The sequence below is a fragment of the Rhopalosiphum maidis genome, chromosome 2, assembly GCF_003676215.2.
Source record: "Rhopalosiphum maidis isolate BTI-1 chromosome 2, ASM367621v3, whole genome shotgun sequence".
NCBI lineage: Eukaryota > Metazoa > Arthropoda > Insecta > Hemiptera > Aphididae > Rhopalosiphum > Rhopalosiphum maidis.
In genome coordinates this window covers 89,022,915-89,044,950 of record NC_040878.1, presented here as the reverse complement: position 1 = coordinate 89,044,950, position 22,036 = coordinate 89,022,915, and the positions used below count along the sequence as shown (strand labels likewise).

At 27.2% G+C, this 22,036-nt stretch overlaps 1 protein-coding gene across 3 annotated transcripts in view; it reads right to left on the bottom strand.

Annotated features, from left to right (window-relative positions):
* Window positions 1–733: 733 nt before the first annotated feature.
* The window catches only part of LOC113554199 (coiled-coil and C2 domain-containing protein 2A), a 40,160-nt gene continuing 18,857 nt past the window's right edge, over window positions 734–22,036 (bottom strand). The window contains exons 1-25 of one of the 3 annotated variants that reach the window (XM_026957935.1): window positions 17,872–18,195; window positions 17,620–17,748; window positions 17,471–17,560; window positions 16,534–16,626; window positions 15,850–15,946; window positions 15,409–15,588; window positions 15,061–15,196; window positions 14,877–14,994; window positions 14,468–14,778; window positions 14,207–14,410; window positions 13,975–14,154; window positions 13,652–13,906; window positions 13,354–13,590; window positions 13,175–13,280; window positions 12,902–13,108; window positions 12,103–12,296; window positions 9,942–10,053; window positions 9,694–9,881; window positions 8,337–8,532; window positions 7,202–7,354; window positions 6,130–6,295; window positions 5,224–5,345; window positions 3,344–3,622; window positions 2,133–2,516; window positions 734–1,210 (exon numbers count right to left, since the gene is read on the bottom strand). In XM_026957935.1, the coding sequence (XP_026813736.1) occupies window positions 1,022–1,210; window positions 2,133–2,516; window positions 3,344–3,622; window positions 5,224–5,345; window positions 6,130–6,295; window positions 7,202–7,354; window positions 8,337–8,532; window positions 9,694–9,881; window positions 9,942–10,053; window positions 12,103–12,296; window positions 12,902–13,108; window positions 13,175–13,280; window positions 13,354–13,590; window positions 13,652–13,906; window positions 13,975–14,154; window positions 14,207–14,410; window positions 14,468–14,778; window positions 14,877–14,994; window positions 15,061–15,196; window positions 15,409–15,588; window positions 15,850–15,946; window positions 16,534–16,626; window positions 17,471–17,560; window positions 17,620–17,748; window positions 17,872–17,967 (4,422 nt within the window). In that variant the 5' untranslated portion in view covers window positions 17,968–18,195 and the 3' untranslated portion in view covers window positions 734–1,021. Of the gene's footprint in view, window positions 1,211–2,132; window positions 2,517–3,343; window positions 3,623–5,223; window positions 5,346–6,129; window positions 6,296–7,201; window positions 7,355–8,336; window positions 8,533–9,693; window positions 9,882–9,941; window positions 10,054–12,102; window positions 12,297–12,901; window positions 13,109–13,174; window positions 13,281–13,353; window positions 13,591–13,651; window positions 13,907–13,974; window positions 14,155–14,206; window positions 14,411–14,467; window positions 14,779–14,876; window positions 14,995–15,060; window positions 15,197–15,408; window positions 15,589–15,849; window positions 15,947–16,533; window positions 16,627–17,470; window positions 17,561–17,619; window positions 17,749–17,871; window positions 18,200–22,036 lie in introns of those variants that run through there. The other 2 variants (XM_026957936.1, XR_003405242.1) reach the window with 2 other exon arrangements.

The window sequence follows — 22,036 nt, the reverse complement described above, 5'->3', positions numbered from 1 at the left end:
TGTAATCGCGTTTAACCGGTATCGGCGGTATCGCTAAATTAATATAGTATAATAATAATAATAATAATATATAGAAGATAAATACGCATAGGCGTAAGTATCTATGTATAGAGTTTATAACGTATCCATGTGAATGACAAGATGTGTGAGAAAATGTAAAAGTACTTTTTTCAAGTCTTCGTGTAGAAATTTAAAAACTACCTAACTAACAAAAGTTAACCTAACCTGCTTATTGTAAAAGTCCGTTCGCTATATTACTGCTTATTACGATAAACAACTTATATTCAACGTAATTAATATCATTAATTTTAAAATATTACAGCTAGTGAATGGTATAATAAAATCGACGTTTTTAACTAATGATATATTATTTAATGTAGTAATCAGTGTCAGATTTGGCAGTGCTGCTAAGGATGTAATAATGTACCGAAGCCTCAAATCCGAGTTGTTTAAGAGTCCTCACGCTACCTAGTGTCCTGGATTTTCTAAGTACTTATCAAGTACTAAATATAAATTGTATTTTTTTTTTTTTTAAGGACCTCCGATAAATAGTAACTGCACTCCGGTTTTCTAAGACTTAAATCCGATTAATTAATGTTTAAATTTTTAACAGGAATAAAAAGTTTAAGGTATTTAAAAAAATATATAAACAGATTTATTTAAAACATGCGTACATCAGTCAATAGTATTAGGAAATTAGTGAACTCTGATAAGATCGAATAAAAAGAATTTGACATATTTAGGTTAACCTATAACCTTTCGCCTTTCGCGATATTCTATTTGATATTTTAAATTACCAAGAATAAAATTTCAAAATGCAAAAAGGGAAATCCTTGAAGTGAAACTCAAAGGCAGATAGAAGTTGATGAGCATCTTATAGTATATTATTATTAACCTTTATTTCAAAATGTGACTACTGAACGAACAACACAATTATTTCGTTATAATTTTTCTTATATCTAATATTATAATAATTATACTAATTATTCACAAATCATATTATATACATCGCCATATGTGATCAACGCCTGGGTTGCAAGGACGCCAGGTAAATCCAAACCGACAAAACTTGATTCGGGTAAGGGTGCACGTAAACGGCTAACGCGAACTCCACCAGTGGGTTTTCGTTTAAGTGCATGCCCGTAGACTGTATGGCGTCAACCAAAACTTCGGTGTTACTATACGGTCTGTTGATGGGGAAACCACACATCTGAAATTATATACACAAGGGCGTGACATTATATTGTTATAATAACCCTTATAATAGCAATACACTGGGGACTTGAGCAATGTTTGTATGACTATTATTATGTGCGACTACACTATTAGAATGAAACAAAACGTATAATTGTTAACATACGAGTATTTTAGCAAAAGTGAAAACATAAGAGAACATTTCAGATTTCAAATCGATATTAATATCCCAAATACAATCGATCATAGGAATAACAAATTACTAAAGCTCCTATACGGCTATACACCTTTTGAATACAATTTAGCGCATGTTAGGCAAAAACACCCTTTTTTCATTAAAAACTAGTATGTAGTAAAACTCTATATCAGCATATTACTGGCACGTCAATTTTTTTTTTTTTTGAAACTTTGATAACAAATGGTCGGCACGTGACCCGAAATAGGTTTGCCACTCATGAACTATACAGGGTGTCCCAAAAATAACGCTTTTTTTAAATCGGTTGCCATTTTTTTTTACAACATTGTTCTCATCATTTTTTAATCTACTATCATTTCGGTTTGTTGTTGTGTAATCAGTTTTTGTCAAGTGTCACCGTGGACCGAATATCAATTGAAACACGTGACGTGTTGGTTGTTATGATCTTTTACCAATCTAACGAAAGTGGTGCGGAGACTGCGCGACGACTTCGTATCTTCACGGACGGAACACTGCTCATTTTTCATACGTAAACCAGATGTTATACCCAAACTGTTCATATACTTTTTTTTGTATTTGTTTGAAAAATAAAGTGTTTTGTCAGCTTATTTAAAGAAAGTGTTCTTTTTGGGACACCCTATACATTTTTGTCTGCCAACTACCTCGTCGTCCTCGAGGAATAGTTAACAAACAGCAAAAGTCCGTCTATAGTGAATATACTCGTATAAAATAAGCACTGTACCTTGTGAGAAACGAGCAAGTGTTGTAACTCGGCCAGGTAACTGTTGTCCACAGCGTTAATGTCCTTACATCCGCCATTCCACGTCTCCCGCTCCAGGTTTGGCAGGATTTTTCGCAGCACTGATACACAATACCTGTTCCACACGGTCTTAGACTTGACCCGCCACTTCATCAACGCGTTCCGCAACGTAGTCTCCAGCTTGTCCTGCAGGAGACGGGCGTCCGCTATGGCCGCTGGCGTATAGTCCACAGTGTCTGGCTGCACGGAACCTGCTACCGTGGGCGCCGCCTGATATCGACCGAAAGCTGGGTTCCAGTCCCGTGTCTGAGTCACGTCCCACCGGGTCCTGGGCACAGATTTCTCGTACTGGACATTCAGCCAGATCTATACATATATTATACGTAGGTAGTAAGTATATATACGCGCAGATGAGTAATTATTTTAATGGTAAAAACCAAAAAAAAAATAGCATAAACAATGGTCTAGACGTATGATATAAATAGGTAGTCAAAGATTTTGTCAAATTATAGAAGGAGGGGGTATGCTTAAATTTAAATAGACAATGATAATAAATAACAACATGATAAATATTTTTGTTTTTTTTATTATAAATATTCTGCTGTATATTAAATAATATTAAAATGTATATTAGTAACAGTTAATAACGAATAAACATAAAATTTTTTTTAAAAAAACGGTATAAGATTATTTACGATATTCCTATAGTACAACGTAAGATATGGGGATATGTGGATGTTTTTTTTAAATTATTTAATCATTATTTTACAATGAATATCTTAAGATAGCTAAATATATAATAATATGTCGAAGAGAAGTATAATATTTATTATTTCAAAAATTAAATAATATATTATCTTCTCTAGTCGAAAGTTTAGTTTATTACATGGTACATAAAATAAGACATCAATTCGTTTGGCTAATTGAAAAGACAGTAACTAGAATGAACGGATAAAAATAAATTCAAATGATTCACCTAAGACCGCTATAACTGAACAATTTACCAATATATTTCAAAAAAGCGTGTCACACATTTCGCGTTGAAGTTCTTGGGGGTATAGATAAATAATCACACATACTACACCATTTCAATAAATAATCTTCTCTCATTTATTTAAAAAAAAAAAAAACAATCTGTAATAACTATATCTAGTCAAAATACCTATAACTATAGTGTATAGGTAAGTACTCACATTTTCAGCATTAATCAAACAGTATGCTTCCTGTACGGGTGAAAAGCTATCGCAAGTAGAGTACTTCTGACCGGTGAGCGGGTCCCAGATGTCGTACACAGGCCCGGCCGTCGGTTGGTCAGGCGCCGGGCGCGATGTTAGCACGTAAGCGGCTTCGCCCCGGGATACGCCGGTGCCCAGCAGCAGCCAAGACCGGATATTTAGCTTGGCGAAGTAACAGCACAGCAACAGACCATGATCGATACCGGAACCGCCGCCGAACAGCAAGCCCAACAGTTGCTAGAACAATCGGCGGAAAGACGTTACATCTAGCATTTAACAAGGTCCAATCGGATTACGATTTAAATATAATTTTTCCAACTAATCCGAACGTACTTTATCCATTCTATGACGCCATACATATTGCAGGGTCAATCTTAAAGGGTGATGTGGGGAAGAATGCCAAATTATTTGCCAACCACTCACCAACCAGTAAAAAATTGTTAATGAATGGTCGGCATTTTTTGTTTTTATTTCTATGATTAGCAATTATTTTAATTCGGCGTCCAGGACAATATCAATAAAAATTATTATTTCTAAAAAACTAAAAAGTATATTGAATGTTTGCTTATCACATAAAAATACAAAACAGATGAATATTAACAAGAAACATATTTTGTTAATTATAATATCTGAAATGAGATGTCGACATAACACCAGCGACCAGGCAAGTACAGTTAAATCTACAATGTTTTAGTTATATTTATATTTATATATTTTAAAGGGGTACTCAAATAATTAGTAGGTATATAAAATAAATTTAGAAATAAAAACAATTTCAGTAGAAAAACACCCATTAGAATAATACAGAGAATAACACTAATGCATATACAAATCATAAATGCGCCGACTAACAGTACAAAATTGAACAGGTTTAAAACAGACATATGTAAATCGAATTGTACTGACACTGAACCGATCATTTTCAATACGGTAAATACTAAATAAAACCAAATTTTAACATGGTATTAAAATACTGATTAAAAAATACTCATACAGATAGCAATTACAAATAATAAGTGACACATTTAACGAACTGACATATGAAATTTAAATACAAATATATATATAAGTAGACCATGATATAAAATATGATAGGCCAGTATCTAAAATAAGTTTTTATTCAAAGTAATTAATAAATTAAAAATATATACATTTGGAAATCAATGTATCTCGATGGCTATAAATTATAAAATATAAATGTCCCGTATAAAGAATCAGTTGTGTAGTTAACGACCTTCGATATCAGCTATAAATTTGTTTTATTTGTGAATACTCGTGGTAAAAGCTGCAGCCAATGCATTACGCAGCTACATGCAGTTGTACGTGAAGTACATTTTATTTTTCCCATATTTCACATAGCCTAAACAAATAAGTAAAAACAAATCGATGACAGCCGTTGAATGGACGGTTATGAGAATAACCGCCAGAGATTTTTTACAGTTAATAAATAACTGAACATGGCAAATCGATTAATTTTAAAAATAATTAGACTATATCACAGCATTAAGAATTTAAAATGTATCTAATAATACTAACCCTCATAATTTGTTTCTTGTTTATGATGTTTGGGCGTCAACGACGAGACAGTTTACACTGTTTACAGTGATTATTGAGCAATAACTATTTTACATATTAGACTTATACACACTAATTATGTTTGTTTGCTTGACGCACACTAACAATAATTATAGTCACCTGAATACGATAATTTTAAATTAACTATGCTACTTTTCTTAAAACACGATTGACTGTAGTCCACTTAAGCTTCAAAATATGTATTCCAGACAAGAAAATATAAAATAACTAATACGTAAATAAATTTTATTAATAAGACTCACATCTCCGGTCAACCAGACGTCAAAACGGCCGATGAGCAAAACGTTGCTGTTGACCACAGGTATGAGCGATACAAATCGGGCGACCATTTCGGCAGTGGTGTTTGTTACGTCCTCGGAAATCACTGATAAGAAAAAAAAAATTGAGTAAAAGAAATAAATAAAAAAAAAACTTCATATAACAAATAATTAGTCAATCGTTGTAATTTTTCAATAAAAAAACCTAGTGATATTATCGTTATAGTTTTGTACTGTATACAGGGATTGAAGTGGAAGACATAAGAAAACTTGGTCTTTTTAAAACCACCGATTGTGCTTAAAAAGCGTCCCCTTTAACTTATCTTTCAAATGGTACGCTGGTAGCCGATAGGCAGAGGCTTTAAAGTTGAATCAAAATAATTTCTTCTCCGTTTAAAATTAATAATTATTTATTTTCGAAATGTTATTCTTTTAGATTTATCAGTATTTAATAGTATTTTTTTATTTGATAAAATAAAATATTGATATAAATAATCGGCCGGATAAATTCGCCATCCGGACGCAACATCCCATAAAATAATATTTTATGTTTACAGTGTTTACACGCCAAACAATTATTGTGTACAATGAAGTCCCTAGGAAAATATAATTAATATTTTTATTATATTGATATAGTTTATATTAAAGAAACATATTTTATTGGTTTGGAAAATCAATAAATAACCTATTCTTAACTTAATAATTTTAAAGATAGGGCAAATTTTCGTAGAACGCTAGAAATAAAATAAAAATCACAGTGCCCTCTATAATTTTGTGCCACATTAAACTCTAAATGTATAATATATATATATATATCTACCACATAGCTAAAAATTGTGTGCAACTTAAAATAATACTGCAAGTGATAATGAAAATGTATCATTTACGTACCAGGGAGCGGCAACGGCCTAAAGAATCTAGTTACACAAACAGATTTACCGCTGCAGTGTATCACTAATGTTTTCACGGGCCTTCGGGGAAACTGTTTAGCCCCTTCTGCAGACCAATACTCTAAATATCGCTCAAAATTAAACGATTCGCTGCAGTCCAATCTTTCCTATAAAATTATAACAAAACAAAAAATTGAATTATAAATAATATAATAATTTTAAATCCCAAAAAAATATTATATAATTAATATAGGAACTTATCAAACGATAACGATATTAATTATATGATCATATGTTTTATGCAAGACTTTTCAATTACACTGATTAAAAAGAAGAGAAAATTGAACGGTTTAATAAACGAGCAAGGGTACAAAACAACTTAACGTTATTATGCTTTAGATAGGCTGAGATTTTCAAGACTATTAATTAGGTAAAGAGCAAATTAAAAAAAATGTGTTAAAGGATAAAATAAAGTAATAAATATCTATATTGTAATCCATTAAACGCATTTAACTTTATAAATCCATTGAATAACTGAATATATATATTTTTTTTTAAATAAAAATAATGAATAAATCAGTCATACGTGCTCAGCTTATAAATCTAATGACATGTTTCTATTCAGTCCTAAGTATAGTTTATACTTATATAAGCTATCTTAGTGGTTCTGTGTAAAAATATAATGTTAAAATACACATTAAATTAGTTCAATTGTATACCTTGTAATTAAAAAGATAATAATATAAAATAATAGATTTACATTGAAAATTAAATCAAATAATCAAAATATGACAAAATTATGTAGTTTCTAAAATTAATTCAATAAATAATAATAATAAAAAAAAAACTAAAAAATGTCATATGTATTAATGATTAAAAATAAATAATTTAATATATTATTAAAATAAGTAACTTTAAATACTCAATATTAAAATATTTAGAATTAAAGTAAAAAAAGAAAGATAGTTTTCAAACCTGTTGACAAACATTTTAAAATGGAACAATTGCCTGATAAATATATGCATTATGCAAGTAAATATTATATCATTCATTAGTCTTAAGATTTTACTTACCATAATAGGTTCAGGATGATGCAGTGGAGGCTGGACCATAATAAATAAGCTCAGAAAAGTTGAGTTCCTATAATGAGAGCTTTCAGAATTTGACACAAGTCTTTCATATCCCAAGAGGTGTCTAGGTGTGTTCATTTGAAATATTCCCTCAATCTGGAAAAATATTGAAATAAAATAAAATAAATATACTGAATAATATTTTAAAATAAGGACACAATACACATACATAGTTAATAGTATTTTTAGAATAACTTAAGATGATATTAGTTATGCTAGCCCATAATAATTATTAATATCTTACATAGCAAATAACAAGTTAATAAATGTCTTTAATATTGTGGGGAGTGATATAATGAAATATAAGTTATAAAAATTCCTAGTCTAATTTTAATAATTTTGTTGAAAACAAGGACTATTAAGAACAAACATAAGTCAATAGAAATTAATGATTTATTATAGCATACAAAACATATTTATTTCATAAAAACCATAAAAAATTCTCTATACAAAAATACATTTTCATATAACCTTATCACTTATTAAATATTGGTTAATATTTCTGATTCAAAATTAAATTGACAGGAAATTCAAAAACCAAAACACTTATTAAGTATGATAACAAACTAATAAGAAAGTAGTTGATATAAATATAATTTTTCAAAAGTTTCGCTTCACAATATTATTTCATAACAAAATTTCATTAGATAGCTGATATTTTTTTGCTTAATATAATATTGATAACTTTGAATTTGATTATTGTTAAATAATTCATTTATTAAACATAATTGATTCGTTTGATCCTCATTTTCACTTAATTATAAAAAAATAAACAGAATTTGTTTCAATAAAGATATTTTAAATATAATAATATTAGGACCAGTCAGAAATATACAACAATTTTATTATTAAAATTGATATAGAATGATAAGTATCAAACAACCATTGCTAGAAATAAAATACATCAAAACCGAATACATAATTAGTAATAGCTATAATTATTATACAGTCTTGAAAAATAACCGAAACTTAATGTAAGTAAAGTATGATGATGATAAAATGATACTTTAAATATTATATAGTGCTATTATACTAAGATATGTTATATTACTTATATAAGTATATCTAATGCAATTACTTGAGAGCTATTGAATAATGCTGATATAGGTATTACACAACTTCCTAACCAATGTCTCTCCAAACGTTGATGTATGTTTGTTTCTCGGGTTCTACCATCTTCTAGTATATCAATAACTATTTCATCATACATATTTATATGAATGCAGTCATCAATAGATTGAACTTCGTTAGGACATAAATCAACTGAATTTGATCTGTAAAAAAATAAATATTAAGATTTTTGTTAGACTTTTAATTATATTTGTTTTGTTTAATTGTTTGATTTAACTGACAAATAACACTACAATATTACATAATGTAGTTAATGTACAACAGCAAGCCGTAGAATATTTTAGTTTTTACTAAAACCTTTTGAAATAAAATTGTTTAAAAAAGTTGTATTTTAAATTATTAAGTTGTGTATAATTATTTATGCAGTGGGATTTATTTTTTTAATAATCACTTACTCAATATTGATATTATGATCAGTTATTAGTTTAACATTTAAAATCTAAGTATTCCTAATAAATACTAACAACAATAATATAATATTACATTACAAGAATACTATTAAAAATAAACATTATAATTTGTAAATTTTGAATATATTTAATTTAGTTTTTAAAAATATGATATATTTTTTGTTTATAATAGTTATATAATTTTTATAAAAATAAATTGTTACTACCATAATTATTTTATATAATATACTATAATATATAAATAATAGGTATAAATATATAATTATTGAAGATAATAAAACGTTTATAAACATGTAAATAAATATATTAAAAGTAATCAATAAACTTAGAAGCAATTAAAAATTGTATTAACAATTTTTTTCACATACATTATTATTATTATTATTAATTTGTTTAACTGAAAACAATTTTCATGTGGAAATCTATTTCCATAACATTTTTAATTAAATACAATAACATATGTCATAATATGGTAATTATTTAAAAACCATTAAAGCTTGTGATAATTATTATAAACTTGTTCCTGGCACATATAAAAATGAACAATATGCCTGTCTATCAATCATAATCAGAGTTTGGAACTTTATTATTTATTTTTTTTAAGTTTATTTCCATTTAAATGCATATTTTATCAAATAAAAAAAAATATATTAAAAGTTTACTGCATATTTAAGATTTACTTAGTGTGCATTGTACATTGTTGTTTACTTGTTTTTAGTGTGTTAAGTTAAACATCAGATCATTTACGTCAGACAACAAACAGGTATATTTTTGTTATAATTAATGAACATGATATACATTTTTACTCTTCATAAATATAAATACCATCACAAAGTAGTCATTCAGTGATGGAATAATAAAAACGAGTAATCTCATGCTAGAAAAATGTCTAACCTCACAATCAGTTGTAAATCTTGGTTCCATGTTGGATTAGAGCCTTCAGCTGTAGTTGTTCTACTTGTTTGATTCTTAAAAGATATTTCAATAAATGGCTGTACTGGAATCATTGCTATATCTCCCATCATCATATCAGAATTTTTTCTCACGGGTACCTCAAAAGCTCTCATAACATTGATAACAACCTAGTATGAAATATTATACAAAATTAACATTTAAAAATCAACAATATTTATGGAATTTACTTTGATTTCTTGTCCTGATAAGCTTTTAGCAGGTATTTTCTTTCTTTCTTTTCTTTTAGGACGTAATGGTCGTTTGGGCTGAAACATTTTCATGAATGTCAAACCTAAGGTTCTGTAAATAATAACAATATTATAATAATTGACAAATATACAATGTAAAACAGTATAACAGTATGCAGGTCTGTATTTAGAAGAAAAACGAAAATAACTTTTAAGTACCCCCTCTAGTAAAACTTTGAGGGCACAAAATTGTTTTTTTTTTTTTTTTTATTTAACCAAATATTTTCTTTGTACATTATATTGTATTATGGCTTTGTAGTTGAAAATTTAAAAATTGTAATAACTGAAATGTGTTACACAGGACCGGTGGAAGGAGGTGGCAAACTGGGCACCTGCCTAAGGCCTTACGCTTTATGAGGCCCAGCGCTTTATGGGGCCTTGCGTTTTTATATGAGTTTTACTATGAATAATATGTGAGGATTTTTTTTGTGTCTGAATTACTTATCCAACAGAGTCATTAAATATATACAAGTATAATAATAGTATAGTCCAATCTTGATAAGGAATAATTTCAAATTGTTTGATATTGATGGGTTTTGCCAATATTTGCCTTTATCAATAAACACACAAGTGAAAAAAAAATACACAATTTCATTTTCTTATAGATGGCTTGTCAAAATTACGTAAGTAGCGGTTATTATACCTACTATAATGAATTATTAAATATTACATTATGAATTATAATAAATATAGATATTATTATAGTTATTATACATCTGTAAATATTTTATTTGAACGTTTTTTTTTTACTGTTTTTACATTATTAAATATTTTTAAATTGGAATAAGAAATTTAATTTTGCATTTTTTGATTTTAAGGTCATTTTTCTAATTTTCTAGGGCATTTTAGGGGTTTTTAAGTCATTTTTGGTGTTTTGAATTTAAAATTTAAGATTATATAGATTATAGATTTATAATATAAAATATTTATATGCTAACAATATATGAAAAGGAGCTTTTTTATCTACAAAAAATTATTAGCAGACAACAGGGAGGCATTTCTATTTAAAAACCTGAAGCACATTCTCATGATTCAGTGTAACAGTAAAGAATAATTATTTATTTATTATTATTAATATATATTATTAGTACATGAAGTAAAATAAAATATTTATGTACATGTAATGAAATTTTTTTAAATTTTATGCTATTTTAAATACATTTTTTTAATACATTTTTGCATTTTTTTAAGGTCATTTTTCTAGGGATTTTTCTTGATTTTTAAAGACATTAAAATCCTAGCCCTAGTGATGAGCAAAAAAAAAAATGTTCAACATCAACAAAAAAGATTATTTTATGAATTTATAGTAAAATAATAAAATGTATCTTTTTGTTTTTCACTGTTGATTTTTAAAAGCTTTTTTCGAAGCCATCAGGAATATTTTGTCTAGGATCTCGCAAAACCTAGCGCCGGCCCTAGTGTTACGAAATGTTCTTTCAAATACATTTTTAAACAAATGATTTCTTGAAAAACTGATTATAGTGTTACGTATGACAAAGTCAATAGCTAGTAGTTGTGTAGTTTTTACTTGTTAATTGCAATTTATATCACTACAGTCACAACAAACATTATAATATAACACCGGCATTATATATTAATGCAATAAAATAAATTCTGAGCATTTTAATTTTTCTAAATCCAAAAACAATATTTTGGTATTCTGTTGTTTTAGCAATATTAAAACAATGAGAGTATTTAATATGTTTCCGCTCCTTAAAATTAATTAATTTTCACATAACAAATAAATAATAATCATTTAAAGTAATTTTTAATCAAATATGTTATTCAAAATTAGATTATAATAATTAAATAATTGTTTATAATATTAGTATATTAAATTATTTTTTTTAATTATGTAAGTTTTCAAAGACTTCATTTTTAACTGTAATTATACATTTTAACATAAGTTTCTTTCAAATTAAAATTATGTGTCCAATTAAAACCTTAAATTTAAATGTTTTATACTTTCATATATTTATAATTGTAATTGTTTAACAGTAGGTGACTATAAAACAGCATTGGAATTTAGTACCCCCAAGTACCAAAATTTTAAATACGGCCCTGACACTACAACAGATTTTATTACAAAAATGTACCTTACCCAATGTCAGGTACAGTGTCTTCAACAATGATGTCTCTGGTTATTTTATTCCTATTACCAAGCTTACATTGCTTTAGGATCTTGTCATAAAGTTTGATAACTGAATAACGCCCCCAGATTCTACTAGTTTCCAAAGGTCCAAGACCAGCAACTTCAAGTGCTAGCTCAGAAGTTGCCACACGATTTTCAAATTCCTAAAGAAAAAATCACTTTTTGTTAATTTCACATAATTTAATTAGTATTAGTATAATTATTAATTAAATTAATGAAACATGTTATTCCACAAACATTTTTTTTTGTATTACTTCTATTATTATTACTATTAATATTAATAATAATAATAATAATAATATAGTCATAGCTCAATCTTATTTTCAACTCACAACCAAACAAATTATCCTCTTCGTTAAATATTCTGATAGTACCCACCTCCAAAAAGTTCCTTCCAAACCCACCAAAACTTTAGGTTTAAAATCCACAACAAACTTAAATTGTCCTCCAATTTGTAAACAAAAGAAGCTTAAACAATTGATTATAAAAATAAGATAAATTAAAAAAAAAAAATCTTTTGATAATTATAATAATACATCACACACTTTTCTCGGTGTATGGTAAAATAAAGTATTTTAATACTAAATATGACCGCAGCTGCCAATATAATTAGATCAATAATGAATATATATATATATATATATACACATATATGTGTAAATGCATATTATTTGTAAGTTACAAAAATGTTTTAGGTGAATTAACTTCAGTGTTAAAATATTATAAGAATAACTCTTTTATAACTTACATTAAATATGTCTTTTGGTATAAGCCATTCTTTTAATGGAACAGCTTTGGCCATTCTAAATTCTATTTCTCCGCGATCACGTAGTTTTAATAACTTTAGCCTAGGATTAGAATCTAATTCTTCTTCTGAACAAAATTCCAACATTTTTTTATATATGTTAACACTAAACTTTGAATTCATTTTAGAAATCATTTCTTCATCGACATTCTAAAAGAAAAGAATACTTTCAATACATTTAGAAAAACATTGATTGGAAAATTGTATTTTACATACTTTTAGAGCCTCAAAAAATGATACATTGTTTGGATCGTTTGGATCTGGATGCAAATCATTCATCAAACTCAAAATCTTCTCTGTTTTAGTTGAAAAAATATTGGTACTAATTAAATGAATTACATACTTTATTAAATTTATAATCTATTTATGTAAGTTAATATATATATAATACTTACTTTTGTGAATAAATTCTATTAAAGTAATTTTCAGGAGGGCATAATATTTTATCATTAAATGTGCCCCAACCAGCCTTACACAAAACTTCACCAGATGTATACAAACATTGAGTTTCCATGTCTTCTGGAAATACTTTAAATTCCACACCACTACCAACACCAGCATTTTGAAAGCTCTGATTGCCAAAACAACTGAACTCCAAGTTTTCTATATCAACAACATCTAATGTAGTATTGCTAAAAATAAAAATATGATTAAAAGTGTTTTATTAGTCTTTCAGTGGTTAACCAGTAATACCTCAAGGGAAATGGTATGTAAAGTTCTGCTATAGGATTTTTTGTAAACATATTTTTTGAACTGAGGTTTTCGCAATGTATGTTCAATGACAATGTATTAGGCCACTGATGAATTTCAACAACAAATTTCTGATTAACATCAACAGAAAAACTGTCATCGATTGGTAGCAAAGTAGATTCACATACTATATGACCATTGAATATCACATCAAACCAAATTGAATATTTAGACAATGTCAATCTTCGTTGAAGCTCGCTGAAAACACATGTATATTATTTAAGTATGTATACAAATGAAAAAATGTAAATCAAATTGTTATTTACTCTTTTGCAGTAATAGAATCTTCAGAAGTAGGTTCAATTTTAGACATAATAAATGTAATAATCGGTTCTCCTGGTGATCTCAATGAATCTGAGAGAATACTGAACACCTGATCTCGGACTTTAGGAATATTAGTTTCAATTTTTTTCTCCCCCATTTCCTCAAGAGTCTCTGCTACTAACCTAAATTATTTAAATATTAAATTTCTATCGATTTAGTATTTTTTAAACTTACCTGTTGAACTCTGTTTCCCATTCCTCAGTATTATCGTGATCATCAACAATTATTTCCAATTTAGTGCTAGTAACAACATATTCTTGCCTTTCTCTTAATTTTTTTAAGTCTCTCCAAGTTTCCAAAATATTAGATACTAGAGATCGATCAGATTTGCCTTCCAGCAATCTCTGAGCTCGAGTTTCTTTAATTTCTGTTTTATACCTAAATATAAAGTAAAAGTATTAAAACAAAATCACAATTTTTAATAAATTGTTGAACCTATGTAAACGATTTTCATGATTTTCCAGCAAATCTTTATTGTTTTCTTCTGCCATAACCTTAACCAAAGTATCTTTAGCATTGCGTAACGCCTCCAACCTTCCAGCCAACATTTTTGTTCTTGCAATATCTTGACGACACTTATATTTATCATACAGTTGTAACAATCGCTTGTCTAAAACATGTTGTCGACTAAAAAGAGCATGATGACTAAACTGAATTTTTGAAATTTCTAATTCTAAAAGAAATTTTATTTCTTTAGAATCTTGGGAGTCATCGTTGAAACTGTAGGGGCTCTTAAATGGCATTGCCTGAAAGTATAATAAACTGTTATGAGAAAAAATACTCACAATATAAACAGTGAACTGTCATTGTTAATAAAAGGCATCAATAATAATAATATACTTACGCTTATGTACTTAATATCCAAATACCCATTGTTTTCAGTTGAGTCTAAAAAATTGCTAGATGGGCTAGTCAAAGGATCAGCTAATCTAATTGGTTCACCATCTTCACCAAACCAATGGCTAACAACAAAATTATACAAAATTATTAGTTAACTATACAATATTAATATTCATAACAATTCTTACAATTCATTAGCCTTAAGAAGTCTTTGTTGAAGTTTATTTAGACATTTTTCATGGGTTGGAGGATATGTACCAACATAAATTCCTTCTCTCTCTAGATATCTTGGTTGTCTCGAATTCAGCCGTTTTGCAAGATCCACTAAAATCATTTATTTACATTAATTTAGTTACATGATTTATTCTACAGTTATTTTTTTCAATAACATTGAACTAGAATTTATTTTAAAAGTTAAAAAAAAATCCATAAGAAAATTAATTTAAAAACGTCAACTTAGAAAAAAAAAATTAAAATAAATTATATTTGAATGAATAGATAAATACAATATTTTTATTAATCACCGGGGTTTTTACCTTGTGATCCATCTGGAATAAAATAAATTTTCTCAGCTGCTTCTTTTATTTTTATTGATGTTTCCAAAAATGGTACTAACGAATGATCTAAGACATCGACATCCTCCCCATCTGTCAGTCCTAAATAATCTTCTGTGACTAGTTTTTTATTTTCTTCATTGGAAAATCCAACTTCTGCATCTATAAAATGATTAAATTTTTTTTTAGTGTAAAATTAACAACATTAAATTAGCAATTAATTTAAAGAAATAACAAAAATTAGTACTTTCTAATTTGTAGGTAATTATATTACGATACTATTGTTATTATTTTATTTTTTTTATTATTATTAACATGTAATAATAGTAATGATAGGTTTTATAAAATTAGTTTATATTAAAACATTTTATAGCTACTAGATCTAATATGTATAAATAAAATAATAATAATTTAGACAGTTACCGCTAGATTCGGCTGATTTTTCATGTATTTCTTCAGTTTTAGAAGGAAGATCCCATACTTTAGTGAAAAAATTGTAGCTTTCAATTTCATGATCTATCTTTATACAATAAAATAATATAAATTTCAATTTTAGACATTATGTACTAAAATCTGAATATTTATTCCAATGAACAAATTAGTTTTTAATTTTAATTTTTAATTATAATTGATGTAAATAAGATTTCAATTAATACAAAAATGTGAGAAAAAAAAGCAGATGCAAAAGCTTAAATGCATATGTTCATGACGTGATTCAGTTAAGTCCATGCTTCGTAAAGTACACCTGTCCAAGACAGGTGAGGAAATGCAGGTGCTGTGTTGCAGGAACTATGGTTGATAGATAAGGATGAAACAGTCCGTGAAAGAAACTTAACTTAATGGTAAAACTAACAATGGAATTCGAGTGCAATAATTAGAGGGAATCATTATAATTATAAAAAAAAAAAATTATTTTATTTTTACCTACCAAAAATCAGTTGGAGATTTTAAGTGATATTTCTTACTCATTTGTTTATTGATTATCTGTGCACATTAACAAAATTAGTGCAAGTGTTGATACTGTTGTACAATTTATCAGTCTGGGGCTGTGTAAATAATATATTTAACTACATTAAATTGTGTACATATTATTATTTTTATAGGTACCTCTTGCATATTGTTTATGACCACATTTTTACTGATCTTATCCTTTTCATGTTTCTCTAATGCAGCAGCAATTGCCTGATTTTCTGAACTCATCTGAAAATCAAAATTAAACTTTGAATACAAAATAAATAGGTGATAAATGATATCAAAAAAAGAAATCAATTAATTTCTATCAAATAAAAATAACATATACTAAGGTGTAAGACATAGAAACTATAAGCATATTATTATTTATTAAATTGTTATTGTGAATACAAAATAATTATAAAGTATTATTTTATTTTTTTTATTTTATTCACTATAATTTTAAGAATAAATATGTTTTTGTTTTAAAAATAAAATAACGAGTTAATGTTTTAAGCGATATATGTTATCGCAACTGCGAATGATGAAAAATAAATATAAAATATGAGTTACCTATTTTTATTTTGTCATAACAATAAAATAATACAAGTATGTTCTATATAAATGTAAAAACATTTTTAAATCTATACAAATTAATGAATAGTTACTTAATATAATACTAACAACAAATCATAAAGTACCTAATCAAATAATGAATACATTTTTTTTTAAATAGAGACTAAAAATCCTATGTCCTCTGTTTAGGCTAGAACATAACCTAATATAATACTTAATTGTATTACTATTGATTTTTATTATGTATGGATTGTGATGACTGCTATAGATGATTAATTTTATTTATAGGTCCCGATAAGTGCAGTTATGTTTACAAATTTAAACTTTGCAGATTTCATAACAAACTATTAGGTACGCTACATCTGCTCAACTCAAAATCATATTCAATTACACTCAAATGTAATAGAAATAGAATTTAGATTTATCAAACAAAGTTATGAAAAATAGTATTTGAGTAAGGTAGTTTATAAGAATAAATAATTAACAAGTCTTACAATCATAAAATATTCAAACATACCAATTGGGCTAGACGTTCAGCAGGTTGTTTGATATTTTGTTGAACTTTAGTTTTAGTTTGTTCCACTACCACCGTGTTGGAGGCTCTTTCCTAGGAATATGGATTGTCAAATACCAATCACAAAAATAAGTAATTATTATCCAATTTACCTTGACTTGATTAACATGTTCTCTGAGACGATCTTTAAATGAGCGTACTTCTGACTGTGATGTACACGTGCTGGACATCCCATCAATCGATGGTCTACGACTGCCCAACACGCTGGCTGGACTCATAGCCTAAAAGAAAAAAATGCACATTAACATTCACTGAACACATACAAATATTATATAAATACATATTGTGTTTAATAGGAATAGGTTTTTGGTTAATATAATTGAAAGGTATATGTTGTAAGCTACCAAGTCTACAGCAATATTTGACGTCCGTTCAGATGGTTCCGGTGTTTCACGAGGTGTTTCGGAACAATCAAGTACTTCCAAATCATTGTCGTCCATTTTAATAAATGGAAAAAAAGTCTATACATACAGTCCACGTCAGTGTAATACAAATATACTATTGCTGTACAACACTCTTGAAAGAACGCTTAAATAGTACACAAAAAAAGTACTTAAAACAATACTTAAACAGTAAACTAATAATAATGATTAAAACATCGTAAAGCGGAAAAATAAAACAAAAACAGTAACTGGCTACTTAACTTTTAATGGTCAATCATATTGAATTTTTACTTTACAAATTTATAAAAAAAAAAGGAAATTTTGTTTTCTAGACAATCTCCATGGATACGCATGATAACACATTAATAATATCGATAATATTTGCCAAATGATAAGACATGATTTATCAAAATATCAAATATATTCTTATCAGTTATCACGACTCACAAAACATGAACGTATTATCATTTTTTTTTCAACAAATATGAATTAATACAATTATTAAAATTAGGTATCTAAAGGTGTGAACCTTGCCTACAAGCTTAAAACAACCTTTTGCTGTCGATGAATTACCGTTTAGATTTTAGAATCAAAAGTTGTCTTTGCTTGAGAACCTTGCAGATTTTCAATTTCTGTTTTAGATTATGAAATTTAATGATCAGATATGAATCACCATAATATTATACAGCGGAATCTCGGAGACCCAAGAGAATAAAAAAAAAATTCGACGTATCGAAACTTAGGGTAACCGAGGTAATTTAACAGTTACCACGTTCACGGCCAAGGGGTAAATTTGGGAAGTCTTTAAATAAACTTTCTCATGAGATGGCTCTAAATTAAACATGAACTCATTATAATTCATAGCAATATTATAGGTATTTTAAAATATAAATATCAAGTATTTTCGGTTGTTTCACGTCATGTCACCTATTCGTGATATCGGGTTTTTTCAACGATTATCGTTTACAAAAACTCAATAACTAGTGTCACACATAATATGTGATATGATAATAATTATTCATAGAAACAATGATTAGATTATTACCATCGCATAATTAATTTTTTTTTTTAATGAATAAGGTTTTAGGCAAAACAAATTATACAAAATTTATCTACAATAAGTGAATAAAAATAAAAAAAAATGGAAATTAATGTTAAAGTTGTGTCACCACATTTTAAGATGTGACTAAATCATTAATTAGTACAACTTGAAATAAAGTCAAAAATATATTTATGATAAAAAACAAATATTTTACATGCTGTACTTAAAACATAGAACTAAATTTTAATGTACGAACACAGCTAAAAAATTATTATAATAATAGATAAATTGATTACGATTTTACGATTTGTAATTAAAATAAATCTAATGCAGAATGATCGGGACTGAAAAAAATTCGATATAAGAAACTTCGAGATAACCAGGTTCCACCGTTTATGTATATATTTAGTAATTTAGTACTATGAAATTTAAAATAATTATTATTAATAAATATTTTTTTAATAAGTACCTATCGATGATCTAAAAACATAATTTTCTTGATAAATGTTAATACTTGTAAATAAAAACTATTTTGTATGGAAAATCAATTAAACACAACCCTAAGACAAGTGAAACATTATTTTGCATTTTTGCCTATAATTAAATTAACAAAATTATCAAACAATGAGTTAAATAAATATACTTCTTCCAAACTATTTGTGAGGTACCTATAAATAAAATATTTTCCACCGGGAAAAACACATAATAATAACTGAGTGTAGTAGTAACTGTGGTGGCTAATAATGTTTAGTAATAATATTAGCAACAAATAATAATAATAATAACAATATTGCGGTTTTGGTTTTTATAGAAATATTCAATTGCTGTTTTGCCATTGGTATTAAATTTTAGTTTTTATTTCCAAATAATGAATTTGGTCATAGTTTTTTGTTAGGGCGATAGGGCTGAGTAGGTACCTACTACCTACCAAGCTATCTATATTATGTGAGTATCGTATTCACTGATTGTCGAATAGTGATTAAAAAATGTACACAAAGAGATGTAAAACTTGTATCACAACTATATGTTTTATTGAAATTATATAACTATTGAACTTCAATAATATAATAATACAGATATAGCTGTTTTCCATCGATTTTGGATTAATGTCACCTCAAATTATTGTACAATTTACAAAACTATGTTTTTTCTTCCAACTATCCGATAACAATATCGATAAACTTTCAGTTCAATTTCGTTATCTGTTTATTTTTCCGTAAACTAATCGACAACATAATAACATTTAAATAAAATTATGGATCGCTGTAAATTGCGTTATACCTATAATGTATGACTTAAATAGTTATTTTTTCATACATAAAAATTGCATTTATACGTTATACTCTGACCAACGAGAGAACATCCTATTCTGCGCATCCCCACATGACATAGTGGAACCGGTCTCGATGGCAGGGTGTCTCTTGGGTATGTACAAAAGAACTGATTATCATAAATATAAAAATACAATTTAATATACTTATATACCTAATATTCCACGATATAAATCATTGTACATAGTTTTTAACGTTAAGCTCTTAACACCCCCCTCCTACAATTTTAGTACAACTATGGTATAATTATGGTATGAAATTATAATTTTGATGTATCCTCGTTGTTAATACTATATTATATAATAATATAGTTAAGGGCACCAAAATTGTAAAATTCTATCTAATTTGGAATAACATTATTAAGTATATTTATTAGATATTATTTTTACAGCCGCATTATACATCTACAGAGTAAATATTTATTTAGAGATTTGACCGATTTTACACTGAAATTACATTTAAATAAACGTAATATAATGTACATTGCCACACTATAGATTTATTGATTAGGCTACAGCATATAATATAGCATATGGCAGTGACGGTCACTTATTCAAATACATACATATAACAGGCATACAATGTAGATACATCATTATATTAATATATTATGCACGTTTAGACCACGCACTTCTGTGCACTGTATATAATATATCATGAAATAAGTATATACATTTACATGTGTATTTTTATGTACAATAAACATATTATTCTTACAATAATAAAGTCCTTACTTTCCGTCCGCCCCCGAAATACTGTGGTGTCTATGTTACTCGTGACCAAAGCGCCGGTTCGAGGGCTTGCACCGCAGGCGATATTATTATAATTTAAAATGTCACTCTTGAATTCCACACGATATGATCTCAATTTATTATTATCATTTATCGGCTAGCGCATTTAATAAAATATTATTAGAGTATTGAACGTGGCTTAATATTATTAGGTATACGACTATATGAGATATAAAACCTACGTCCGAGTGTAAGTATACATGATACATACTGCTTGTGCTGCTCGACACTGCTGGTAGGTTAATAAAATATATGAATTTCAATTTCACTCTTTGGAAAGTTAATTGTTATTTTTCTTTTTATTCAACTATGAGTTTTATTGTTTTTGGAAAAAAATATAATTATAACTTAAGCATATACTTTCCAGATTATTTATAGATACGGTTTTATATAAATATTAACAGTATTATATTTACATTTTTAAGATAAATGAACTATTTATAATTTATTAGATAAACAAATATATAATATATATGTAACATTTCCTAAAGAAGAGTGAGGCCTTAAGCCCTTTAGCCTCCTCTGGACCCACACTGATACCTAACCTACATAGATAATTTTCAAAATAGTTATAAAATATTGATAGATTAAAATTAATTACTTATAGAAGTTTAAATCATTATAATACCCATATCTTTCAAATCCATTATTATGATAGGCTCATTATTGCCTTAATAATAAAGTTAGTTAAGTAACTTAATTAAAAGAACTATTCATTCAAAATATGCCGATTTAGATAAATTAACATTTTTAAAATAATCATTTGATAAATAATTTACAAGAAAAAGACCAGAGTATATATAATTTAAAAAAAAATAAGTTGTTATTATACCATAGAATAAGTATATTATACTATTTGAACGGTATAGAAAAAACTAAATATTTGAAAATATATGGTTTATAAGTAGGTAAACTTTCAAATTTAAATCAACTGGATTTAAAAAAAAAAATCAGTATTAGGG